This window comes from Marmota monax, unplaced genomic scaffold (genome assembly GCF_021218885.2).
Source record: "Marmota monax isolate L192 unplaced genomic scaffold, Marmota_monax_Labrador192_F-V1.1 WCK01_AAM20220418_F8-fsc00102, whole genome shotgun sequence".
Taxonomy (NCBI): domain Eukaryota; kingdom Metazoa; phylum Chordata; class Mammalia; order Rodentia; family Sciuridae; genus Marmota; species Marmota monax.
The window spans coordinates 4,842,887-4,869,087 of NW_026692494.1; the positions used below are offsets into that span (position 1 = coordinate 4,842,887).

At 69.5% G+C, this 26,201-nt stretch overlaps 2 protein-coding genes across 6 annotated transcripts in view; one reads left to right on the forward strand and one right to left on the reverse strand.

Annotated features, from left to right (window-relative positions):
- Smim44 (small integral membrane protein 44) overlaps positions 1-26,201 on the forward strand; it is a 213,710-nt gene that overhangs the window by 25,526 nt on the left and 161,983 nt on the right. The gene's annotated exons all lie outside the window — the stretch shown is intronic.
- Positions 1-26,201, reverse strand: part of Nfic (nuclear factor I C) — a 47,713-nt gene that overhangs the window by 6,422 nt on the left and 15,090 nt on the right. For all 5 annotated transcript variants that reach the window (XM_046444164.2, XM_046444163.1, XM_046444165.2 and 2 more), the window contains exons 3-8: positions 10,876-10,947; positions 8,317-8,391; positions 7,711-7,834; positions 7,180-7,304; positions 3,583-3,708; positions 1,429-1,613 (exon numbers count right to left, since the gene is read on the reverse strand). In XM_046444164.2, coding sequence (XP_046300120.1) covers positions 1,429-1,613; positions 3,583-3,708; positions 7,180-7,304; positions 7,711-7,834; positions 8,317-8,391; positions 10,876-10,947 — 707 coding nt within the window. The remainder of the gene's footprint in view (positions 1-1,428; positions 1,614-3,582; positions 3,709-7,179; positions 7,305-7,710; positions 7,835-8,316; positions 8,392-10,875; positions 10,948-26,201) is intronic.

The following is a 26,201-nucleotide window of genomic DNA, read 5'->3' on the forward strand; positions in this document are numbered from 1 at the left end:
GCTGAGGCTGAGGACACGAGTTCCAAGCCGGCCTCAGTGACCCGTGAGACCCTCCTTATACGAACACCCACGGGCTGGGGACGGGGCTCGACCCCGGGACAGAAAGCACAGAGGCAGGACAGGCGGCTGGCGGGCAGGACGGCCCCAGGGTTGCACCTGGCCTTGATGAGACCAGGCACTAGGGCCTGGGCCTAAGGGGGGCCTGCAGCCCAGAGGGGGTGCGCGGCCCTGGCAGGTGCTGTTGTGGCAGGGGAGGCCCCATGGGGGCCACCATGAGCCCAGGACAGGGACAGGAGTGGCCTGGAACAGTCCAGGACTGGCCGGCTGTACTCCAGCGCTCAGGAAGGGCCAGAGGATGTGCTTGGGTCGCCTGGCAGGGGGGACGGTCGTCGCTAGGTGTGGAACAGGGCCCTGTGTCCAGCCCCCCTGCTGGCGGCCGGCTCTGGGGTTTTAGGTGAAGCCCCGGCTTCCGACGGCAGCCATGGTGTCTACTTTCCACAGAAGACGTGGGGCCGGGTGGCCCTGGGGACGCCCGAGTGAGATCATGTCTGTTGCTAGGAGCCCCGGGCACAGCAGGGCTTCTGAGCCCAGATGGGCTCGCGGGTCCCCGAGGCCACGTGCTGAGGTAAGTGGACCTTGGACTGTGGCCCGGGCCGTGGCTCACTGCTGCTGTCCTGGGGGCCATCCTGGCCCACGCAGGCCATCGGGTAGCTGAGCTCTGCTGGGCAGGTGGGGGCCAGGGCCCTGGACAGCCAGCCCCGGGCGCTCACTAGGACAGGCGTGGGGCGCGGCGGAGGTGGGGGGCGGCCGGGGCAGCAGCACCTGTGTGGGAGGACAGCAGCCGCAGCTTGGCCACTTCCATTTAACTGGGGGAGGGGGGACACGTGGTTAGGGGACGGGTGTCCCTGCGGCCGGGCCTTGCTGGAGCGGAGAGCCCCGCCCCGCCCACGGCCAGGTGGGGTGGTGGGCGGTGGGTCTGAGAGCAGCCCAGGGAGAGCCCCGGGGACAGCGCTCAACAGCGCCTGAGCCCGGGCGCGGCTGGGGTGCCCGTGTGGCCTCCTCCGTGTGCCACCCGCAGTCCCTCACTCCCCTTCTGAGCCCTGTCACCTCATGCCAGACGCGGCCGGCGCTCTCCTAACTCGTTCCAGACGCGACCGATGGTGGTGACCTTACCATGAGGACCCACCGACTCCCAGTGCCAAGGTCTGTGGAGTCTCCGCACTGCCCGAGCCGGACCACTGGCCACTGCCCAACTGCAGGTTCCGCGCACTCGGGCCGGCGGTGCCCGGTGGACCACCCACTCGGCCCAGCCCGACGGACGCGGGGAATGCCACACTTGCATTGGTAAAGCCAATGGAAATGGAGGCGCTGCGGCCGCTAGGCGCCAGGGTCGCCGGTGGCCACCCCGAAGCCACGCCCACCACTCACCGGTCCAGGCTGCTGGCTGGCTGGGTCGCAGGCCAGCGAGACGAGATCTTTGAGGGGGTCCTGGGGGTTGAGATGAGGCGGGTAGCGGATGGCCGTGTGGGGGAAGTAGGTGGAGGCCGTCTGCGGCAGGATGGACGTGGTGGGGAAGTGCAGGGCCGAGGACGGGTGGGGACTCCGGGCGATCCCTGTGGAGACAGCAGGAGGCAGGGGTCACGGGCGGGGCTGCTGGGCCGTGGGCATGGCCCACACCTGCTTCCTGGTGCTCGATGACAGGACGCGATACCACAGGGCCACCCAGCTGCATCCTCAAGTTCACGGCCCCCGGGAGCCCAGAGGCGCCTTGTCTTGTCCCCAACTTATTTTTTTTGCAGGGCTGGGATGGGACCCAGGCCCTGTGCACGTCTGCGAGTCCCCCGCCACCCGCTGCGCCTTTTTATCTGGGGGCAGAACGTCACTAATTGCTGAGGCTGCCCTGGAGCCGGCCGTCCTCCCGCCTCGGCTCCTGAGCAGCCGGATGACCAGCGGCTCCGGCGCCCGGCTCCCGTCTGTTCAAAACAGAGGGTGTCAGCGTGACCTGGAAGACGGGTCACCTGCCTGTGGCCACCAGCAAGCAGGTGGCCACCCTGGGGTTTGAGCCCAGGCCGCCTGGTCCCTTGTCCGCCTGACGTGGGCCTCGGCAAGGCCTTTCCTAAAGGGCCAGAGAACAGATCTTGTTAGAACTGACGCGGGGCTGGGGCCGGGGCTCCCTGCACCCACGAGGGGCCCCGGGTGCCGTCCTCGGCTCCCATGGCAAAGGCCCCGCGTCCACCTGCAGCTAATAGTGCAGCCTGGGGCCTGGGGCTCTGACCCTCAGCTGGACCTCGGAGGGGGAACCTGGGCAAGGCGGCACCGTCCTGAGCACGTGCGGCTCGCCGCCATCTCCACACACAGGACGAGCCAGCCCCACGGGTGCGCTCACGTCTGGAGACCCCTGAGGTCCATGGAGGCCAAGCCGGCTCTGCACCACCCTCCCCACAGGGGACAGGGCACCCGTGGGCTCTGGCTCTCTGAGGCCTGAGAAACAGTCCCCCGAGGGCACCATGAAGTCCCCTGTCCCCTGGGACAGCCTGCAATTCAGTGCTGTTCGGTATCCTCGCGAAACTGCAAATGTCACCACGGATTCTAGAACATTCCGTCACCCCTAAGGAAGCCCTGGCCCTCCTAGTCCTGCCCCTGCCGGGTCCACGTCCCATGTCTGGACTCTGCTGTCCTGGACCCTCCTGTCACTGGGTCACATCTGGTGGCCTGGGTGTCTGGCTCTCACTGAGCTGCAGCTGCCACCTCGCTCCTGCAGGTGGGGCCGAGGACCTCCGGGTGCGCGTTCCTACACAGCTCGGCGCCCTGAGCACCTGCTGTGCCGCAGTCACCCGCCCCGTAGAGTGGCTTTCCTGTGTGTCCCTGGCTGCCCTGCTCGCAGCCCCAGGGTGAGGCTGGTCTGGGCCACGTGCCCACCACACGTCTCGGACAGGAGCGGTCGGCCGGGGCCTCCCTGGCCAACTCCTGGCCCCAGCACGCGGGTCCTGCCCTGTGTCTGCCTCCCGAGGTGGCCTGTGGCCGCCTGGCCAGATGTGTGGCAGGGGCTGGTGCCGGGGGAGCCCTGAGCCTGTTCCAGGCTCCCGCGGGGACAAGCCGTGTGGCCACTAATCCTCCCACCAGTGTGCAAGGGAGTGGGCCAGCACGGTGAGCAGCTGCTGGCCTGTGCCACTGCGGTGCACGTCCTTCTGTGACCCCTCTCCTGTGGGGAGGGTGTGCCCAGGCAGGGCCGGCCTGGCCTTGGCCTCCCTCTCAGGTCCCTGAGAAGGCCGCATGCAGCCCGCTCCACAGCACTCTGGCCTGGTGGCAGCTTCTGATTCTGCCCGGTGAGCCAGCGTGTCTGGGGGACACAGGGACAGGACCATGCAGGGCCCCGGGGGCACAGTGGGGCGAGTCCCAGGCTGAGTCCTCTTGGCAGAGCGGGGACTCAGCCCTGTGCACTGTTCACCACCTCTGTGTTCTCCTGGCTGGAAGGCCACAGCCATATGGCTCCTGGTCAGACGTCTCGTGGGACTTCCCCGGGGGTGATGGCTCTGAGCTGAGGGCCCAGCACCCCTCCCGGCCGGGGCCCAAGACACTCACCGCTGTGCACGGCGATGACAGGCCGGTGGTGCTGGGGGAAGCTGGACAGCCGGGGTGAGTCCTGGGGGGACGGGCTGTTGAAGGGCGACTTGTCCATCTCTGTCTTCTTCACCGGGGACGAGATGCCTGTAGGGACAGGGATGACAGGTCGAGGGGTCATGCTCCCAGGACCCCAGACCTCCCGAGCGCCAGCGCCCACAGGCTCAGCGTGTCGCGCCACTTCCTGTCCCGGGGCCGGGGAGCCCACTTCTTGGCGGAGCGGCGAGGCTCGGAGCAGGGTAGGAGGCCCCAGGGTCTGAGGCCGTGGGCGGGCAGCTGGATGACCACAGGTGGAGCCCAGCCCGACCCCCGAGCCAGCGGGGGAGACTGTGCAGCCACTAACTGTGCACAGCGGAGCCCACTCACACCAGAGCGCACCGGGCGGTGGCGGACACGGGAGCAGCAGGCAGGGCTGGGTGGGCAGAGGCGCGCAGGACCCCTACCCGGGGTCTCACCAGGGGGCAAAGCAGAGTCAGGGGAGGGTCTGACAGGCGGGCTCCAGGCTCAGGGCACCTGCTGGCCAGGGCGCCTCCTGGTCTCTGCTCCCGCGGCCACAGCGCGGCTGCCCCGCTGCCCCTGGTGGCTGCGATACTGCCGTGAGCCTGGTGGTGGGTCGCAGGGCCGGGGGACAGGCGGAGCCCGCGCCTGTGGGGCAGGGGGGCCATGGCCTCAACGGAGGCTCCTAGGAGGCCCAGCAATGGATGCCTGCAGGATGGACCACCCAAGAAGCCCTCTGCCCACCTGGACACCACAAGGGATACCAGCCGAGGGCGGCTGGGAGCAGGGCCCGGGCTCTCCCAGGGCCAGGAGTGGCTGGGGGGGCCCAGAGGGCACGGGCAGGGGCCCGCAGGACGAGGCTGGCCAGGTGCTTGGGACCCCCCAGGACGGCAGGGCACGGACGGAGGTGTGGACGGCCCTGCCCCGCAGCCTCCAGAGGGTGACGGCACTGCCCAGCGTCCCCCGCCTGCCCACCACACGTCGGTGCCCCATCCCGGCAGCTGCCCTGGGACCCACAGGCTGGCAGGGCCCGCTCAGCAAGCCTCTGCGTGCCCCGCAGCCTGGCCAGCGCCGGCTGTCCAACAGACCCCACCGCGCCCCTCAGCCCAGACGCCCCTCGGACACGCCGCCACGGGCCCCAGTGTGTCATGGGAGATCGTGTGCCAGCGTCCCCATGGGATGCCACTGGCTCCCTTTACTAAAGAGGCCCCACCTGTCTGCCCTGTGGGCCGGCCGCTCTGCTTGCTCCGGGCCTGTGGGTCCACAGCAGGCCCAGGACCCAGGCAGGCAGGGACGTGGGTGGTGCACGGCGACCGGACGGGCACCCAGCCCTGCTCCAGGGGGCCAGCGTCCCACTCCTGGCAGTGCTCGGACCCCGCCCAGCGTGGCCCTTGGGCCTGGCACTGGGCGGTTCTCGGGTGACCCGGGCACTGCAGGTGCTGAGCAGGGTCCCCAGGCCAGGCGCTCCCCAACTGATGCCAACGTGTCCCCAGACATGGCCAGGGCCCCTGGGGACAGCGTCACCCATGTGGCCTTTATGGTGGTGCCCCCCCATTCCAGTCTGGACGCCCACGCAGCAGCCCTGGGGAGGGTGACCGGCGGCTCATGGGAGCCACCTCAGATTGCCCTCTGGCTGGTGCTCTCTCTGTGCCTCCCTGAGGGACGAGGGACACGGGGGCAGCGGGCAGGCTCCCCTTTCCTCTGCACTGCCCACCCTGAGCTGGGAGTGGGGGCCTGGGGAAGCTGCGCCCCCACCCCGGGCTCTGGCCTTGGGGGTGTGACCTGCAGCAGGCTCCGTTTAAGGTCCCGCTCTGGAAGAGGTGACCACGGGAGCCTGAAGATGGCACAGAGCAGGCTCCTGTCCACTGCCCCAGGCACGTCTATTGAGAGACCCGGGGGGCAGGACCTCGGTCCCCCACCATGGGGACTCCTGGGCCCGGCCAGCACCAACCCCACAGGGGGTTTCTGGCAGGGATATGAGGGCTGTGGCCAGTGAAAGGCAGCCAGTGGGGTGCCTGGGGGCTGGCACAGGCTAGCTGGGCCATGGTCCTTGCAGTGACCGGGAGCGGCCAGCGTCCCCACCCTGAGCCTCAGGGTTCCCTTTCAGAGCCACTGGGCAGCGGAGCACTGCTCGCCGAGGTCTGCCCTCCTGGTGTCCCCTGTGAGAGAAGCCTGCGGCACAGGATGCCCACAGCAAGACTCCCTGGCACCCCTGGAAGCTAAGAATGGCCGCATGAATGCCTCCTGGGCACAGAGACAGCAGGAAGAGGTTAAATGCCACTTCTGAAAAGAGCAGCTTTTTCTCTTTTTTCTTGGTATCAGGGATCAAACCCAGGGGTGCCTCACCCCTGACCTATACCCCCAGCCTTTTTTATTTTTTGAGACGGGGCCTTGCTAAGTTGCTGAGGCTGGCTTCACACTTGTGATCCTCCTGTCTCAGCCTCCTGAGTCACTGGGATCATAGGCATGCACCACCACACCTAGCTGGAGTGCACCCTTGATGGCTGGAGCTCCAGTAGTGATCTTGGACCATGAGGTGGAAAGGAAAACTATGCTTAGTGGAATCCAAGGCAGGAGTCTGACTGAGTCCCTTGTCACTCTTGCCCGGGTATGCCAACAGCTGGACATTTACCTGAGAGAGAAACGGACTATCCTTTGGGTTGGCTCTCTCTTCCGAGCAAACCTAAGCTTACTAAATACAGGGCCTTTCTGGAAACAAGCCTGACAGACGGGGACCCAGACACTGAACCAAACACTAGGACCAGAAAGACAGGGCTCCCTGGGGCTGCAGTGCTGTGGCCGTCCACACGGCGACAAGAGGGCAACCCGATGCATTTAGAGACCCACACGTAGAGACCCTGGGCTGACCCCAGGAAGACACCAGCCAGCGCACCTCACCTCGGCCTCGCCCACCTCCTCCTGCTCTCCGCAGGGCCACCAGGGCCACCGCGGGCCGGCGGCACTGAGGCCGGGCGGTGGCAGGCCGGGGGTCCCACCCGGAGGACCTGGAGCTGCGGACCGAGACCACCGTGGGGTGGGTCAGCTGAGGGTCTGGGGCGCGTCAGCGCCACCCTCCTCGGGGCCACGCCAGCCGCGAGGCCAGGGACCCAGAAGGGGACCTCGGAGGCAGCCAAGTGACCCCAAGGAGCCGCTGCCCATCCCACGAGAAACGTGCCCTGGGGAGGGCCCTAGGAGGCCCCCGCCCACAGGACTCGCTCCGGGGAGGGACGCCACGGGAAGGGAGGCCCGTGCAGGACGAGAGCCCCGACGGCCCGAGTCCCGCGGAGGACCCCAAGGCGCAGGGATCTTTGCATCGAAGGGGAGCCCAGAGAGCGGCAGTGCCGGTCCTTCCGGGATAGCACGGAACCAAACAGCTGCAGGAACACGTGAACCCGGATTTACTTCCCAAGCACGCTGCCGGCGCGACCACAACTCCCAGGAGGCTCCGAGGCCCCGGGTCGACTTCCTGACCCGGCGCCCGCGCAGTGCCTGCCGGGATACGTAGTCCTGGCCGCTGTAACCCAACCGGAAGGCCAGCTCCGTCCCCGTCTCCAGCCCTACCTCCTTCCATGTCCTCTGTCCAGTTGCGGCTGCTACTCGTAGGAGAGCTGGGTGAAGTGTAGTAGTCGCCGCCGGGGCTCGTGTCCACGTCCTCCTCCATCGAGCCCGATTTGTGCCGCTTACTCCTAAGGAGCGAGGGAAAGGGAGACCAGTTACCATGGAGACGCAGGGAGGCTGGGGCAGACGGCTATTTCCGGCTTGAAGGGGCGGGGCGCGGGAGGCGCTATCGCGAGACTTCACGGGAGCCGGCCTGCACCGAGCGCCGTGGACACCTGTCCCGACCTCCCTGCGTGTGGCGGGGCCACCTGGGGCGACGGGGCGGCTCGGCTCCTCCTGGCAGGCAGCCCGCCCCGTAGTACCCAGCCCCATTTGCAGATGGGGCAAGTCCCATCTCGGGCCCCAGGCGGGGTTTTGAGGGATGAGTAGGAGTTCGTGTGGCCGAGCGGAGTGTGGGGGCCGGTACTGCGGGCCCGGGCTGCGGGGCCATGGGGGTTCCCCGGGAACCCCGCAGGGGAGGGCCTGGGCGCTCACCCGCTGGACGAGGTGCTGGGCAACGTCCTTCTCATGCCCGTGCTGGCGGGATTCAGGTCGTAGGCCAGGTGCCCCTGCAGCTCTCCCAGAGAGAAGTTGGGTCCTGCCCCGGTCACCACGGGTGCTGCCCAGGGCAACAGAAAGGAGAGTGAGGGAGGGCGGGCACCACCCAGTGGCCATCCCCAGGGGGGCTCCTTCCCCAGTTGGCTTGGCCATCAGCTCCGCCAGAATCTGCCTTCTGTGCACCAGCAAACCGAGGCCATGGGCGGAGGCCAAGGCCGCCTGGGAGGCAGAGGAGTAGCCGGGGCTGGAGGCCAGGCTCTGCGGATCTGGTGGAGGGCACTGGCCAGTGCTAAGATCAAAATGGGGGTGTCCAGCAGGCCCACAGGGAAGGCAGGGGACAGGGCTGGGCCTCTGCCTGGCCTTTGGGTTCTGGCTTCTGGGGAGGGGGCCTGTCACCAGGACCTTGGGCTCTGGGAAGGGCACTGCCACCTCCTGTCCTGGCAGTCTTGGGTTGGTGACAGGGAGCAGGGGAGGGTGGTGGGCTCTTCTCTGATGCCCCCTTCCCTCTCCAGGTCCCATCTCAGGGCCCACGGGGACACTCACTCCGGGACACTTGGATGAGCTCAGTGACACTGAACACGCCGGAGGTGACAAAGCTCTCCTGGAAGTCCGTTGTGTCTGGAACAGGGAGATGGTGGGGTCAGCAGGCGGTGGCCAAGCAGGCCTGTCTGCTCCCCGCCATGGCTGGCCTGAGCCAGAGCCCCTGCAGCGGGTGGGGAGCCCGGGCGTGGCACAGGCTGCCCTGGTCGGCGAGGCCCGGCTCCCTGGTGGGTGATCAGGGGCGTCACACCCCAACCCCAGAGTTCCAGGTCCTCTGTTCTCAGAGACGGAGGAGTGAGCACTCTGATGTGGTCACAGGAAAGCAAGGGTCAGCCCTGGGCCAGCCCTGCCCACCGCCCCCGGCCACGCTCTCCGAGTGGAAGGGGTGCCCAAGTGTGGACAAGAGAGGCGGGAGTGGCCGGCCACATGGGACTCGATGTCCCATGGCTCACAGTGGCCAAAACTGAAAAACAACCCAGTGTCCGTGAGTGGATGCGTGGACACAGTGGCCCATTCACCACGCAGCGTCCTCAGCCAGGGCGGGAGCGAGGTGACACAGTTGCAGCGTGGAGGGACCTGAGGACCTCGTGCTCAGCAAGAGCCAGACACACAGGCCACAGTGTGTGACGCAGTGACAGGAGAGTCCAGGAGTGCAGAGATGGGAGAGGACCTGTGGGGCAGGGCTGGGGAGGGCCGGGGCTATTTGGGGTGAGGAGAAGGTTCTGGAAGAGGTCGGGGTGCTGGTGGCACAGCACTGTGGACGCGCTCAGTGCCACCGACTCCACTCTGAAAGGCCGTGAGGGCACAGGTAGGAGAGCTGCCTGGCAGGGGTGCAGGTGCCCCAGGTGCGGAGGCCGGGCAGGTGGAGGCTGGCGTTTGTGCAGAGTCGGGTGCAGACCTCCCCGTGGGGCGCGAGACGGGGTCTGTTAAGATTTGCCAGGTGCCAGGAACATGACCGGTGACCCCCTCGGAGCCGAATCACCAGGGTCAGGACGATTCAGCACAGTGCCTGGCCACCGCCCTGAGGGCCACCGTGTCCCAGGCAGCAGGAGCAGCCCGTGCAGGGTGCCCAGTTGGCACACACTTGGCAAGAGGGGCACCAGCAGCGCGGGGCAGGAGGATCCAGGGAGGGGGCCCTCAGCCCTAGAGGTGGTGGGAGTTCCTCTCCCAGCCCCCAGGGGGCAGCAGGGCTGCAGGGAGCTAATGCCGGTGCCCAGCGCCCAGGGTGTCCAGGACCCAGCCCTGGCAGCCAGGACCCCGGCCCCTGGCGTGACGTTCGCGCCTGCCATTCGTGGAGCAGGTACTGTGTGCCTGGTGCCCTGCTGGGAGTCTCAGGGACACGTCTCCGGGAGGACGGGTGGTGGCCCCTGAGTGGTGTCCAGGGGAAGCCGCCACAGCCGTTTCCTGCCGACCCAGCTGGCCGCGGTGTCAGTGCCCCCGCCCTCCCCACCGGCTTCCTGTTTGTGCAGCGCTGCGCAGCTGCGGCGCGGGGACTCCCTGGCAGGCGGGGAGGACAAGGTTTCCTCCCCAGACGCCCAGGGTCCCCACGGGACCAGGCCAGCGCCGTGGCCTCCGCCTCCTGCAGCATCTGGCCTGCAGGGAGGCCCAGGAGGTGGAGGCCTGCCGGGAGGAGCGGCCGGGCCTGAGGACTTCCTGGACCCGCCAGCCGTCCTCTGCCGCCGGGAGGCCCTGGCCGCTTCCTGCCGTCCACGTCCACTAGGCCCCTCCCCGTAGCTGTCCTGTGTCCTGCCCCTCTCGTCACTCCTCCTCCCCGACACTTACTGAGACCTACTGTGTGCCAGGTCCTGTTCTGGACACTGTGGCGCGAGTGTGCTCGAGGCAGGGGAGACCCGCGGGACGCCTGGCCGCGCCCGTGAGCCCAGCGCCTCAGGAGGCCCAGGCAGGAGGATGGCAGGTTCAAGCCCAGCTGGGGGACTGAGCAAGGCGTCCAGGGCAGTGGGGCTCAGGGCAGCAGCACTTGCCTGGACGTGTGCGGCCCTGGCTCCGTCCCCAGCTCGCTAGGCGAGGGGTCAGCAGGAAGGAGAGAAGGCACAGGGCTAGCAGGGCTGAAGGGGCTCTGGAAGGCCTCCCTGACAGGGGACCTGGGGAGCCCGGAGAGCAGTCAGCCGTCCAGGCAGAGGGACAGGCTGTGCGAAGGCGCTGGTGGGCAGGAGGCCGAGGGAGGAGGGAGCCGTGGAGGGCTGCGGGCAGAGGTGCCCCTGGCTGCTGAGGGACAGGCCGAGGGGCGGGAGGGTCCAGGGGGCCACCTAGGCCTGCGGCCCCTTCCTGCTCCTAGACTCCCCGCCCCTGGGGGCCGACTTCCCGCCGCCTACCCGAGTCCCCGGGCTGCAGAGCCTGGCCCCCCCGCGCAGCCCTGAGCCCTCAGGTGGCTGACGGTGCCGGGGCCCTCGCTCGCCCGCCCGTGGGCCCAGGTGTGAAGTGGAGCGGCAGCACGCTGCCTGGAGGACCACAGGTCCCTGCTCCTGAGGCTCCCTGGGCCATACGGCCCCTGGAGGAAGGACAGGGCTGGGTGGCCCCCGCCTGCCCACTGCGCCCACTCACCCAGCGTGATGGGCTTGCTGTCCTCCTGGTCGGACCCCATCCCTGCCCGGGGGCTGCTGCTCTGCTCCGCGTCTGCAAAGAGAGGGGGGAGGGGTTGGTGGCATCGGGACCTCCGGCCCCTGGGGAGCTGCAGTGCCCACGTCGGTGCCGTCTGAGTCTGGGCTGGTCCAGAATGTGCCGGTGCCTCTCATTGGCCCTGGAGGATCATGATGTGTGGCCAGGAGCCCTGCAGCCCCCAGCCCAGCCCCAGGCCCAGTGTGCACAAGCAGGAGTGAGGCTGGCTCCATGGAGGGCTGGACTCCCCGCTCTGCCCTTCCATACTGTGTGCCCCTGGGCAAGTCTCCTGCCCCCTCTGAACCTCACCTGTGATATGAAAACTCCCAACCCTGCCCCGTCGTCCTGCCCGTTTTACAGACAGGAAGCTGAGGGCCGCGGGGGCGAGTCCTCGAGCCCGGTGGTTCTGGACCCACAGGGCCCCTTGGTCAGGGTTCTGCTCGGGGTCCCCAGAGGGCTGAGGGGTGCCCTCAGTGGCACGATGCCCCCACCTGCCCACCTGGCTTGGGGGCCCCTCCGCTGGCTTCTCCGTCTTATCTAAAACCAGTGGCCCCTTGGCAGATGAGGGAGGGTGACGGCCATGCAGATGCTGAGCTCAGCGCCATTGGCTGGGCAGCGGGATGGAGGGAGGGGGCCCCACCTCTCCAGGCCAAGAGGGTGGCGGGAGGCACTGGGAGGCCGGAGGACGGTGGGGGCCGGACATGGACGGGACGGACGGAGGACTGCGGCTGTGTGGCCCAGGGAGGCCGAGCCTCGGTCCCGCTTCCCCTGGGCGAGCGGCTGCCAGGGGGCAAGGACACAGTGTCCCTGCACTGGGGCGCGGTCGTGGGCAGCGCGTGGGGCACGGGCCTCTGGTGGCCCTTGGGATCACGTGGGCACTGTACCAGGGCCCGTGGTGAAGGTGGGAAACGACCCCCGTGGGCTCTGCGTCGGGGCCCACGCCGCCTGGGCCCAGGAGCGCGCGGTGCCCGGCAGCGTGTGCCCGGAGCTCCCAGGCTGGGCAGCCAGCGGCCCTTGGAGCTGGCCAGTCCTGCTTGGACTGTCTGCAGGCCGGCACAGGTGGCCACGCTGCAGGGAAGGGCCCAGTCCGGCAGCAGCATTGGGCTCCAGGCCTCGGGCAGCCGAGCCCCTCCAAGGGGGTCCGTCCACACCCGGCTGTGCTCCCAGGAAGGGGGCCATTCCTCCAACCTACCAGGCGCTGAGCTGGGCCCCCGCGCCCATGCCAGACCCCATGGTGCAGGGCGCAGGCCACAGGCTCCCCCGCCTCGCCCTCCCAGGGGACAGGAGGCCCCTGTGACCACGCGCCCAGGCCCGCTGCCCTGGGGGCCCGGCGTGGCCATGGCTGTGTCCTGAGAGTACAGCGCTCGCCCACTCCACCTGGACCTCGGCCAAGTGACCCCTAGCCTGGGCCAGGAGTGTCCCCCCTGACCTGGGCCAGGCACACCAGCCTCGGATTCCCTGCCTGGGAGGGGGGGCCGCGGCACGACCCACCACCCAGTGTCCTGGGGTCACCAAGTCTAGGAACAGCAAGCCAAGGGCGCTGCCCACAGGTGGACCAGCCCGGCGTGGCCTCAGGAGCCACAGAGGACCGTGGTGTCTGCAGCCCGGTCCTGAGGCCAGCGGCTTGACGTCCTGCAGACCCTGCCCTGGCCAGCACCCAGGCTCGGAGCGTCCCGCGCTGCAGTGCTGCCTGGACCTGCGGAGGACGCACAGGGGCAGTGTGGCGGTGGCCGTGGTCTGGCTCCCCTGGTGTCTTGGTGGTGGGGACGCCTAGAGCGCCCAGCCCTTGTTCCTTGGCCGCGTGACAGGCCCTATGCTGCCCCGGCGGCCTGCGCCTGCTCCTGAGGGCCGCGTGACGGTGGCCGCTGCGCCTGGCCCTGGGGAGTCCACAGTGACTCGTTTCTCAGTCGACCTTGGAGGGTTTTTTTTAAACGCGGGTTGGGGACCTGGTGCCCGGCCCGGCCACTCCTTCTCGTGTCCACCTTTTTACTGTTTGAAACCTGAGTGCCCCGCCCAGGGCCCGGAGCACATGCGGGTGGCACGGCCGTCCCCACCGCCTGCTCCAGGACTCTTGTGTCCCCAGGACGAAGCCTGTCCCCTCCACACGACTCCCAGCCCGGCCAGCTCCCACAGGCTGCCTCCCTCTCGGTGGCTCTGAGACTCCAGGGACCTCCTGGCACGGACCCGCGGCGTGTCCCTGTGTCTTCTGATGTCACTGAGCACTGTGTCCTCAGGCCCGTCCCTGCAGAAGGGGTCAGAGTGCCCCTCGTCTTCTGCCTCTCACCCTTGACCCTCTGGGAAGCGCGGGGGGCGCTCGGCCACTTGCTGACCGCAGTCCGTTGCTGGGCTCCTGAGAGTCCCACGTGCAGACCCGTCCACTCTGGGCACCCCTGGCCGCAGTGACCCCTCAAATGTAAGTTAAACTGACGTGAAGTCGGGTGTCCAGGGCGGGGCTCGCCTCGCATGCGGGAGGCCCTGGCTGTGTCCCCAGCAGCATGTACAGGGGGACAAACAAGATGAGGACTGTCCACCCACGACCAGGAACGTACTTTAACAAACAGGGAAGTGTCCGGCTCATCAGCGGGACCCGCGCGTCCAGGCCGCTGTGGCAGGCGACGGAGCAAAAGGTCACCAGGAGGCCCAGACCGCGCCCACCCTCAGACACGGGCGCCGGGTGGCAGTGCAGGTCCGGCTAGTGTCCCACCGGGTGCCTGAGCCCCGCGCGGGCAGCCCCACGTCCCCGTCCTGGCTGAACTGGGCGAGGCCCCGCGTGTCACCGACCCCAGCCACCGCTCCAGGATGGAGCCCAGCCCAGGGCAGAGGGCGCCTGCCCGGCCGCCCAGGGTCACGGCCGCTGGTCCGCCCACGGGAGCTGTTGTCGGGGCCACGTCGGGGCACACGTGGCATCACGGCGGGTGCCCAGCCTGCAGAGCGGAGGTAGGGACGAAGCCCAGTGCCCCACGGTGCCCAGGACGCCAGGGGACAAGGACCCGGCCCGGGGTGCACAGCATCTAGGGCCCGGGCTGCTGCGTCCACCTCGGTGGAGGCGAGGCCAGCTCTGGAGGCGGTGGCGGGAGGGTGGCACGCCTGTGTCCCCCACTGGGGCGCGAAAGGCTTGCAAGGGGTCTTTGGGGCGGTCCTGGGGAGAAGCCTGGGGAACGGCACCCAGTCCTGCGCCAGTATACAGCAGGCACTCAGCAGGGCTCGGAGAGGCTGCCCAGAGGCGGCAGGGCCGCCCCGCCCCGCCTGGAGGGCGCTGGGTCGTCCTTGTTTGTCTGTCTGTCCTAGTTGACACAACACCTTTATTTGCTTGTTTATTTTCCGACCCCAGGGCCTCGCACGTGCTGGGCCACCTCCAGCCGGCCCCTGTGGGTTCCTGTGGTCTGTTTTGAGGATTTTACGTGCAGGTTCACTGGGGGCAGTGGGCTGGTTCCCACCTGCCTGCTCCCCTCTTGCTGTGTGGTCTCAGGGGAATGCTGCCCATCTCTGAGCTTCACGGATGGAATGAGCCGTGGGCAGGGGCAAGAAGCAGACTCAGTGTGGCAGGAGCCGGGCGGTGGGCAGCAGCATCGAGAGCTGGCATCATGGGGTTGGGGCGGGAGGGGCTGCGGGGACCATGCAGCTCTGGAATCAGGATGTGGGGTTCAAGTCAGATCAGCCCACAACGGCTCACAGTGTGGGGTCACCTATTTTGCAGCCCATGAACCCAAAGGTGGCACAAAAAGAAGGACCAGGCGGCAGAGGCCACAAGCCACCTGGTCAGAATTGCCACGTCCACCATGGGGCCTTCCCTAAAAAGGCTTGCTGACTTCTGGCTGTGTGTCCTTGGGCAAGCAGTTTGACGTCTCTGAGCCTTGCTCTCATTCATAAACTGGGGCTGAGAAACATCAGCTCTTTCCAGGGACTGCCCAGCACGGATCACTGAGGGCTTCCTGGAGCCACCCTGGGGGGACAGCAGTGACCATAACGGAGGACACTGCTCTCAGGGTGCCTTCTGAAGGTCTGGAGGGCCCTGCACTGGGGGCATGAGCAGCAGTCCTGCAGGCGAGGGCCAGCCGGGCCCGGGAGGGCTGGACAGAGCTGCCCTGCGTTTAGCCAGTGAGCCTCTGGCCAGGTGTGCTGCAGTGTCACCACTACTGACTCACGGGTCTCTGAGTCCCTCTAGGGGACACCTAGGTGGGGAGACTGAGGCCCGAGACAGGCAGAACAGGGTCCAGGACGCCGAGTGCCGGCGGCGGCCAGCAGCCTGGGGTCCGCGCCCAGCCCCTCCCCTGCAGCCCCTCCCTGAGCTCGGGCGGGGGCGGGGCCTGTGGGGTCTCTGTCCCCTCACCCAGGACGCCCGTCTGCAGTGTGGGGCGACTCCTGGCCCTTGGATCCCTTCTCTGGTCAGTTAATGGAGTCCCCAGCCGGGGACCCACCTCCCGAGCTCCTCCCGCGTCCACAAGGCTGACAGTGGCGCTGGGGACCCTTCCCTGGGACCTGCCGGGAGCAGGTCCTGCTCAGCCCTCACACGGGGCCCTCAGAGCCCAGCCTCGGCCCCTGGGGGAGAGCGGTGACGGTCACCCGGGGCTTGCTGGGCATCGGCCCATCTCGGGCCCCACTTCGGTCCTTGGTGAGGCGGGCAACCCCTGGAGACTCAGAGAGGGTAAGTCAGTTACCCGAGGCCACACCGCAGAGGTGGCAGGGGACAGCACCCGCCCGCAGGCTCCGACGGCCGCCTCGGCAGCGGGTGCCGTCCAGGGGCTCGGGACACCTTCTTCCCTTTGCTTGTTTGGTTTTCGAGCCGGGGTCCGGCTCTGCCTCCCAGACTGGCCTGAATTCCCCGGCACAAGGGACCCTCCTGCCTGGGCCTGGCGAGGAGCTGGGGTCACGGGCACATGCCACCGCTTCCAGCTTCAACACTGCTCTTGGTCACACCAGAAAAACACACCCCTGTCCCGCTGCCCGGGGTGGACTCGGCACGGCCGGGTCCTGTGCGCGGCTCGGGGTGATCGCGGGACTTCTCAGAGCCCTTAAAACGCACTGGGACTCTTCTTGTGGTGCCCGGGATGGACCCGGGCCTGGCACACACGGCCTGGCTCCCACCCGGCCCACAAGGCCACCCTGGGGACTTGGAAGGCGCAGGTCCCCACTGTCCCTGCAGGCCCATCTGCGGAAACGAGGCCGAGCCCTGGGTGAGCATCGCCACCCCCCAGCCCCGGTGTCCCCACCCGCAGGGTGGGCGGTCTCCACTGACCTGCTCCAGGTCCTCTGTGGGCTCAGAGGGGCTCAGGGAGACGCGGGCCACCAGCACCCGCAGCACCGCGTGACGCGCTCTCACATCCCAGGGGTCAAAGGAGCAGGTCCCGGCCCTGCCCAGCCTCCCCGCCCACCTCCCTGGGCCACAGCCCGAGTCCTCGCAGGACCTGCCCGCCCTGCCCTCGTCCACCCTCCCCTCCCCTCTGCTCCGCCCCAGGGGCTCCTCCTGCCCCAGGGCCTTTGCACAGCGTGCCCTCTGCCTGGGACACTTTTCCTGCACAAGCCCTCGTGGCTCCCTCTTCCCCGATCCTCAGACCTCGGAGACCACGCCTGGCGCGTAGCTGACCACACTCGGCTCCTCGTGCCGCGAGACCCTCGTCGCGTGTGGGCAGCAGCTGTCTCAGCGACACCCTCTGCTGGCTGGGGACCACTCTTGCCGCCCAGGTCCACGTGGCCTCTGTGTGCAGCCAGGGACGTCACCACCCCCTGCAGCCTTGCCCAAACAAGCACGTGGCCGCGGGACAGCAGTGTCAACGCCCTCCGCGGAGGGTACAGGCTGTCCTTTCCTGTCCATGGCCCTGAGCCCAAATTTGGCGAGTCCCAGCTCAGGACAAAGGGCTGCCGGTGGCCACGGCCCTGCCCTTCCTCTGCGGGGACAACACCCTGAGTGTCGGAGACAGCGCTTCCGCTCCCGGCAGCTGGGCGGCCAGCGGGCAGCCCCAGCTTCCACCCGAGGGACGGTCACCACCTGCCACCGGCCAGGCATGGCGAGGGAAGGGCTCTGAGCAGAGACGGCTTCCCCGGGCGAGGGGTCAGGCAGGGCCCAAGGCCCCGGGGCAGGAGGAGACCCTGCGGCCGGAGGGCCTGGGGGGCAGGAGGCAGGAGCAGCGCTCGGGCCTTGACAGGACAGCCCCTGCCGGAGACGGACAGCTGAGCGTCAGCCTCTGACCCACGTGTCCCTCGGCGCAGGGGCCCCAGGACCTGACACGAGGCAGGGACACGTGCACAAAGCCCCAGTGCAGGGGGGGACGCCCGGCGTGGGCCACTCACACCTGGAGGTCACTCGGCCACGAGTAGGAGCGAGGGGACATGCGTGTGCATGGACCTGGGGACCCAGTGCCAGGACATGAGCCAGGCGGAGCAGGACACGCGGCAGGGCCACCCCGGAGTCCCTGGAGTCAGAGCCACGGAGGGGACACCAGGGTGGGGTGGGGCTGGGAGGGCGGGCACTGCGGAGTCCAGGCCCTGAGCCCGCCCTGGGCCACGGACGCCGGCTCCACCCACTGAGGGTCCTCCTCCTGCCCGCTGCCCAGGGAACCCCGGCCGCCCAGGGCAGGACGCAGAGGAGCCGTGGGCAGCAGGCCCAGGGGTGGCCCCTGGCCAGGGGGTGGCCTGGGAGTGGACACGCAGCTGATCCGCTGCCCTAGGCTGCTGGGCGAGCTGCCCCGTCCATTCTCCAACCTCCGCCGCGCCCCTCAGTGGCTGGCCTTGCCCGGCCACGTCCCCCCGAGGCAGAGCCAGGCCCTGGAGTCCCCGCGGCCGGTGTCGCCGCGCCCAGGCCCTGGCCGGCCCCGTCCAGCCTCCCCGTCCTGCAGGCGTCCCCGGGGCCTCCCTCGACCTGCACCTCCAGGCCCCCTGGCCCTTGTCCCCACCGGCTCGCGCCCTGGCCCTGGCCCCTCCTGGTCCCACCACCCGGCGGGGTCGGGATCTGTAAATAGCAGCCTCCTCGGGGAGAGCCTCTGCCCACCTCCTCGGGTCAGAGCGAGTCCCCTCCGTGGCCCTGCCCTCCCGCCTGCTGCCCCCACTGCTCCAGCCAACGGGCTCTCCCGCCCCAGGCCCTTAGCACAGTGGCGCCCTCCCTACACACCCCGCTGCTCCCTGACGCGACTCCGTGTCCCCCATCGCCCGCCAGGCCCGGCCTCTCGGGACCCCTCCAGGGCCAGCTCCCTGCCACCTGCTGGGCAGTCCCTGGGCCCCCCTCCGTTCACAAGCTGGCGCGTAAGAACCCGGGATTGCCACCCCCAAGGTCACATCCTGAGGCCAGGGATGGAGCCGCGGGGGAGGCTGCAGCTAGACGGAAGCCAGCTGCCCTGGTAATGTGACAGGACCAAGCCCAAATTGCTGTGGCCTCAAGGAGTCCCTAGACACGGCCTCCCACAGGCTCTGGGCCACATGTCCCCAAAGGCCTTCCTGTCCTAGCAGAGGGGAGGCAGAGCCCCTGCCCAGCCTCCTCAGGCACAGTCGTCCACAGCACCCAGGGTCCCCAGGGACAGTGCGGGGCCTGGACAGGACCTGGCAGGTGTCCTCCCTGATGTGGGCCTCGGCCCAGCCTCCCGGCTCGGCCTCCCCGATTCCTGGAGTCTGCACCACAGTTTCCATCTCCCTCCGCCCGTTGCCTGGGCCGCCGCCAACCTGCTTGGGAATCACTTTTCAGAGCGTCCCTGCCCCCGGCCTGGCTCCGCTCCCTCGGGCTGGCCGCGGGCCTGTGGGGACCCTGGACACCTCAGACTGGCGGGTCAGGGTAGAGGCCACCACCGCCCGCCTGGGTCCGGCCCGCCCTAGTCCCCGGAGGCCTGGGGCTGGCGTCCCTGTCCAGGGACCCCAGAGCTGCGCGTGGGGCCACCTGGGGCTGCAGCCGGCTCCAGGCTACAGGCCGGGGCTCGCCCCAACCCGAGCCTCGGAGCCAGGCCTCCTCGTGACATCACCGCCCAGCGGCCATTTTGTTCCAGATGCTTCTCCGGCCGGGCGGCCATCTTGTGCACCCAGGAGGGGCCCGGGGCGTGGGCTCCCCTCCCCGGCCAGGCAGGACATGGCGGGGGGTGACCTGCCAGGCTCCAGGCCCCACGGCCCTCCCTGCCAGTCCCTGCGGCTCCCGGGGCTGAGCAGGTGACTCAGGGGGCTGCCGTGCTGTGTCCTCGTCACCTGCCCCAGTGCCAGCACAGCGCCATGGTGCCACTTGGCACAACCAAACTCAGGGTGGCCCTGGGAGGTGACACTGAGGGTTAAATATGCCCACAGGCACCTGGCCAGGCTCCCGTCCCTCAATGTCAGTGTGTCCGGGGGAGGGGCTGGGCTGGCCGCTCTCCACCCGGGAAGCTCCTGTGGCCTCGTGGTCAGGGCTGGGCGGAAGCTGGGGACACAGGCGGTGACGCCACCCCAGCTCCATCTCCGGCTGCCCCTCGGCCTGTCCCCCCACGGCGGCCTGGGGACGCGCCTCGGTTTCCCGGCTGCAGGGGGCGAAGCAGGGGCCGGCCCAGTGCCCCGGGGGCCGTGCAGAGCTGCTCACTAAGTGCTTGTCCCCGGTGGCACTCACAGATGCTCGGGGACAAACGACACGTGCTGAGACTGCAGGACCCCGGGCAGAGGGAGCCGTGTGCCCTGGGCAGGCCGTGCCACGGGGCGGGGGACATGCGGCATAGCACAGGCCCCACAGAGCCCACGTCTGTGGACAGCCCGGCCGCCCCGGCCCTGCGCACCGGGAGGGCCTGTGGCAGGAGGGACCCGGGAGGCACTGGCCCTTCCTTGGCTGGGGGCTTCCTGAGGAGGGGCCTTGAGGCGAGCGCAGGGCCCCCAGGCTCGGGCGACGTCACCTTCGCTGAGGTCCTACTGCGCCACATGCTGGTGGCCCCCGGGCCTCAGTTCCCCGTGGTCAGATGTGACACCCTCAGCCCCAACGTCGTCACCTGCCCACTGCTGCCAGTGACCGTGACCCCATCTCGAGCACAGAGCTGGGTGCGGCTGAGAGGCCGGCCAGGGGCCACCTGGGCGTGAGGGTGGGACTCGTGGGCACAGGTGGTGCTGGGATCTGGGCCTCCTGCCTCAGCCTCCAGTCCTGGGCCTTGGGCCTGCCGGGTGCTGGGCGTCCACCAAGCCATGGCGCAGGAGGAGGTCAGCACCCTGCGTGCGGAAGATGGCGGCTGGGCTGCCCATGAGCGGCCATGCAGCTGGGGCACAGGCTGGTGAGAGCCCTGGGCCTCCGGCCTCCAGCCAGCCGCTGACCCCCACCAGCTCCTGACCAGGGGGGTTCCGGCTGCTGCCTCGCCCTTGCTGCCCGGCGCGTGCCCAGGACGGGGCAGGACTGGTGGCCAGCGGGTCCTGCCCTCCCATGGAGGTCTCCGCGCCCCGAGTCCATCCGCTGCCCTGGTCCTGGCTGCCCCCAGGCTCAGCCCCGGGGCCCAGCTCCCCTGCACACAGTCTCCTGCGGACGCTGAGCAGAGCCCCCTCCTCTTCCCACGGCTCCCCCTGGCGCCCACCACCCCAGAACCCCAAACCTGCAGCCCACAAGGCCGCACACCAGCTGCCCTGTCCCCTCCCCGTGCCCTCCCGACTCCTCCTCCTCTCCCCTGGCTCCAGCCACATGGCTCCTTGCTGAGCCTCCAACACACAGGCCTGGCCTGCCCCAGGGCCTTTGCACAGCTGGGCTCTCTGCCTGGTCCCTCGGTGCTGGTCCCTCCTCCCCTCAGGGCTCGGCCGAGTGCTGGACCCGGAGGCAGGGGCCTCTCACGGGTGGGACGGAGACCCAGATGGCAGGCCACCTGCCTGAGGTCACACGTGAACTGGCAGCAAGGGCAGATCCTGATGTCCACTGCCCACAAGAGGACCGTGAGGCTCAGGGAGCCAAGGCTGGCCGAGCGCCTCATGGGTCGGCATCACAGCCAAGCCCCTGGCCCAGGGCTCTGAGCCGCCAGGCGGACCCACTGTCCTGTGGCCACGCCCACGGCCGCGGTGAGAGCAGAGGCCGCTCCAGGCCCAGGAGGTGCAGGCCGCGGCCCCTTTAAGAGCCTCCCCCTGCCCAGCTGGCGCTGGCCCGCCTCCCTTATGTAAGTGGGCCGCTGCCCTCGGGTGACCCAGTTACATAAGGAGGCGAGGACGAGGACAGGCTTGTCCACCGGCAGCAACCTGTCCCAGGCTGTCTGTGGCCAGCCTGGGCCTGGGAGCCGCCTCGTGGAGCGGCCCGTGCAGCTGGGCTCCGGCCCTCTGCACTGGCTCCCGCTCAGGGAGGCCTCCGTCTGGGGGCTCCGCAGGCGGGAGAAGGGGCCCAGCCCGCGGGGGCGGCGGACAGTCCGCTTGCTCTGAAGGTGAAACTGTGGCCCAGAGAGGGCAGGTGGGCAGCTGGAGCTGCACAGCCGCTGGGCTGGCCCTGGGCCTCTCGCTGCAAGGGCCCCGTATGCAGTCAGTGCTCAATAAACGCCGCTGCTGAGTGGCCCCAGCTGCACTCTGAGGACTGGACCTGGGCAGCAGGCCGCCGCGGCCCGTCCCCGCCGCCCGAGGACGCGGCCGCAGGAGGCGCCTGCACAGTGGGCCCAGGAGGAAGGCGACTGAGTACCACGTCCCCGCCCGGGAGCCGCCCCCCACCAGCAACCGGGGAGGGACCTGCTGTAGATGGGGAAACCGAGGCACAGGCAGGCGGGACTGTCCTGGGCAGAACCCAGGCCCCAGGATGTCCCTCGCACAGGCAGCCCCCGACGGTCCACCCCTCGCCCACGAGGCTCCTCCCAGGCCAGCTGCCGCCGTGGCGGGTGGCTTCGGGGAGGGTGGCCCTCCTCCCTTCTCTGCGGGCGCTGGCCCTTTAAGGCAGCACCACTTTGGCATGTCCCAGGGTGACCCCAAGGAGAGGGTGTGGCCAGGAACAAGGGGCCCATTCAGCTGCCCATGCCACCTCCGGGCAGCCCACGGGCGGGATGGGGGCAGGGCGGCTGGCAAGGCCAGGGCCGCGGGGCGCCGGGCAGCGGAGGAGGAGGGCGGCTGGCGCAGGGGCCGGCCCGGCCAGGCAGGTGGGGGGGGGGGCGGCCCCCGTGCCCCTTGATCCAGCTGGACCTGCTGCCTGTCGCCTGCACCAAAGCCTCAAGGCCCACAGGGGAGGTAACCCGGGCCCTCTGGGAGGTCCTCTGTCCCCCAGGCTCCCCTGGCCATGGGGCAGAGCGGGCCCGAGTCTCCCTGACCCGCTGGACTCCAATCCTGACTTCCCCCCAGCTGGGCCACCTTGGCCCCTGACTCCGCCTCTCTGGGCCTCAGTTTCCCCATCTGTAAATGCCGCTGATGACGGCCCTAGCTCCCGGGTCCTCCTGAGGTCAAGTGAGACAGGGATGAGCTCAGGCGACCCAGGACCCCACTGGGAGCCCAGAGTGCCGTGGTCTCCCAGTGGGCACCCCGCACCCGGCACACACTGACCGCCCCGGGGGCCGTCACCACCGGTGATCACCACCTCTGCCTTCCACGGGGAAGGGCTAGGAGACCCTGGGGCCTCGTGGGAAGTCCTCCCACAGATCTGCCCACCAGGAGGAAGCCCAGCACCCGAGACCACAGGGCCACGAGGGGCTGAGCGCCACGACCGCGCAGCCTGGAAACGGGAGACGCCCCTCCCGCGTCCCCGCGCCACAGGCAGGACCATGCTGGGCGCCCAGCTCGCCACACGTTCCCTGGGCCCGCCGAGCGCAGGGTGCCCTTGGCCACTCGGGCCCCGCCCAGCCCCAGGCAGGACGTCGCGGAGCTGAGAACCCGGCGGGGGCGAGGCGGCCACATCTGCCCTCGCGCTCCCCAGAGCCAACCTGGGCACCCGCGCCCTGCTCCACGCCGCCCAGCGCAGCCGAGGGGCCACCTGCGGCTCTGGGCACCTCAAGCGCGGCCCATGCAATGGAGATGCGCGTGTGAGACCCGCGCTGCGAAGGCCAGGGACACCGCGAGCTGGGGACAGCAGTGCCCAGACACCCTGAGGTCTGCACGCTGGACGGCCGCGGGCACCGTTGCCCTGGGCCACCTGGAGAGTTCTGGAACTGCCACCATCAGGGCCTGGCCCAGGAGGCCCCAGGACCGGCCCAGGACACAGGGTCCAGCCCACAGGACCCAGGAGCCACTTTGGCCTGGGGACTCCAGGGCCCCCTGCCTGGGAAGGCCGGTCCCTGTCCCCCTCCCTGTGCCCTGGCACCCCTCCAAGTCAGCTGGGAGCCGCCAGGACCCAGGGGGCCACCCTGGGCCACAGCCTTCCCATCGGGAAAAACACCCGTGTCCCCAAGTGCCCGCTCCTCTGTCCCTCACCCACTCTGACCCAGCAGGAGGGAGAGGGGCTGGCCTGGCAGCGGCAGAGGGGGACAGAGCTGTCCCCAGCTGCCCTCAGCCTCCCCCACCCCCGGCACCTGGGCGCAGGGCCAGGGTGGCAACTGCAGCCCGCCACGCTGGGGGCAGCCACAGGTGCAGAGCACCCCGCCCAGTGCCTGGGTGGACGCTGGTCCCCAGGGGTCCCTCCCCCCGGACGGTCACTGAGGAGGAAGTGGAGATCAGAGATGTGCACTCGCTTCCTGACACTGCACAGCCGAGCAGCGGGGGGCGGGGGGGGGGGCTGGGGGCTGGCTGCAGGAGTGAGTGACCATCCTGCCGTCACCTCGGACAGTCCTTCCTGCTGTCACGCCAGCACAGCGCACACGTGGTCACCGTCACGTGGACGTCACTCTCTCTCACTGTTTGCAACTGTGATTGGCAAAATGGTGGTGGAGTGTGGCCGTGAGGTGTGGCCCTCGGCGTGGCCCGTTCCTGGTGTGCGTGGCGCCTGCTCGCCAGGCAGGGGCTCGCCGCTGGCACGTGGCCTGGACACGTGGGCAGCACTGTCCGGCTCCCCACTCCCTGGCCTCGGGCTCGGCTGGGTCAGTGGCCCCTCGGGCAGGCAGCAGGAGCCCAGGCCCACAGGCCACCCAGCGTGCCCACCGTCCGTCCCTCCCACCAGGACAGGAGCCGAGGTCTCCCGCGGTCCCTAAAAATACACCCTCAGCTGGCGTCTGGACCCTGCGCCGGCAGCCACCACCCCGCACAGGCGGGTGGCCGTCCACCTGGCTGCTGGGCCCGGAGGGTGCCACAGCCCCTGCCCCTGCCACCGGACACCTGGCTGCCAGTGACGGCCGCCCGCGGTCACCTGAGTCCGTTTCCTCCCTGGGCTCAGCGCAGAGCTGGGCTTCCCCGGCTCCTGGGGCCAGGGAGAGGGCCAGGAGGAGCGAGCACTTATTGAGCACCTCTGGTGTGCTTCTCAGGGCCCCTGGCTCCCAGTGCCCACTGCACAGATGGCGGATGGAGGTTCCCCGTGGCAGAGCAGGCCGTGGGGGGCGGTGGCCGACCAGGCCCCCTAGTCCCCTCCTGAGGCCCTTCCTCCTGCACCCGCCCAGGCCGCACCCCACGGCAATGCTGTCCCTGAGGCTGGTCATGAGGCACTCAGCCAGGCCCCGTCCAGGCCGTGTCCACCAGGGGGAGGGCTCTCCCTGGACAACCTCAGGAGTGTTTAACAAGGGGCTTCGCTCCCTCCCCAAGGGACCCGGGGGTCTCCGTGCAGCTCTGCCCTTAGAAGCTGTGTGACCTCGGACAAGTGGCTGCCCCTCTCTGGGCCTCTGCCTTGTATCTGAACACAGGAGGAGGTCAGAGTCCCTTCCTGCCAGGACGGTGGAGGGACTTGAGGAGCCCAGCCGGGCAGGGAGACCAGGGGTGGCCCAGCGGCAGCGCCCGCCTGGCGCAGCGGAGCTCTGGGCCCCCACACGGCAAGGAAGGGAAAGGAAGGGAGGAGGAGGGTGTGTTGGGCACGTCCCCGCGCCTGGCGCTCCTGCCCGGCGGGGCTGGACCTCCCCACGTCTCCCGCGCTCTGGGCGCCCCAGCCCCTCCCGTGGCCCGGGCTTCCTGGCCAGCCCACAGCGCCACTGCGGCCCGGCTGCAGGAGCCTGGCACTGTGTGAGGCGGGAACGGGAGGCCGGCCCACGGCGGCGTCAGCAGATGGGCACCATCTGGGCTGGCAGCTGCCAGAGCGGGCGGGCCTGGCAGCCCCTCCTCCGCCCTGGCACGGTGCCCGCCCGCGCTTCGGGTTTCTCGGGCTGCCAGAGGGGGCGGGGAGGCCCGGCTGGGCGGCGGGCCCTGAGCAGCGGCTTCCCTCTGCGTCCTGGTTCCTCAGACTCCCACAGGCAGGGCAGGTCCTGGCCCTGCCACAGCCTCAGGCGGGCCCAGCGCGGCTGCCCCAGGGCCTTTGCACCGGCTGCGCAGGCTCCCTCTACTCCTGCTGGCTCCCTCACTTCCTACAGGCCGCGTGTTAGGAGTGACCTCTCCTGGGAGGCCCTCCCCAGGCAGAGTGGCCTGGCCACAGGCTCCCTGCCCTGTTCTGCCCTTGCCCAATGCCACCTTCTCTTCCTCTTGCCCATTCAGGTTGCTGGCTTCTCGCCCAGCTGCCCCGCCCCCTCCAGGGCACCCACAAGGCCCACGGGCCTCTCTCATCACCCCAGCAGAGTCCTCAGAGCTGCCCAGGCTGCCCTGGGGCACACACACGTCCAGCCCTGGAATCGGACCCAGCTGATGTCCTGGGCTCTTGGCCGCCCACAGCAGGCCCAGGGGCTTCCCCTGGCTACCCACCTCCCCACCCTGGGAAACCCCAGAGCGTCTCATCACCGAGTCCCCCGTCCGTCTGTCGGTCTGTCCTCACTCCCAGGCCCCCGTCCACTTTCCCGCCTGCGGCTGACCAGAGCCGCCGCCCGCCCAGGCCCTGCGCCCACCCCCAGCCCCGGCCAGGGCCACCTCAGGACTGACAGGAGCCAGATGCCACGCTCGGGCCCAAGCGGGACCCCTCCAGCCCTGGGGCAGGGAGGTGGTGGCTGTCCCCTGTCATCAGACGGACAGGCACTGAAGCTGGCCCGGCAGAGGACGGGGTCCTGGCTCAGGGGTGGACAGCTGGGTCAGCGTGGGCTCCTGCAGGGCAGCCTGTGGCCCGACAGCACAGCCCGGCCAGGAGGGGCCATGCCACGCTGGCCAGATGCCCCTCCAGCGCCCACCGTCACCCCGTGGAGGGTGAGGCACACGGTGTGGGCAGCATAGGCGGGGGCTGCCCGGGCCGCCCTCCTGGCCCATGACCGCGGGACACGGCCCTTTCTTTGGGCCTCTCACGCTTCTCTGTAAAATGGGCCCAGGGTGACTCCGGAGGGCAGGGAGCCCAGGAGCTGTCTGGTCAAACCCACGGACATGCAGCTGGACCCAGGGCCTGGACATTGACCCAGAGGCTCTCTATGGGGAGGGCCCCG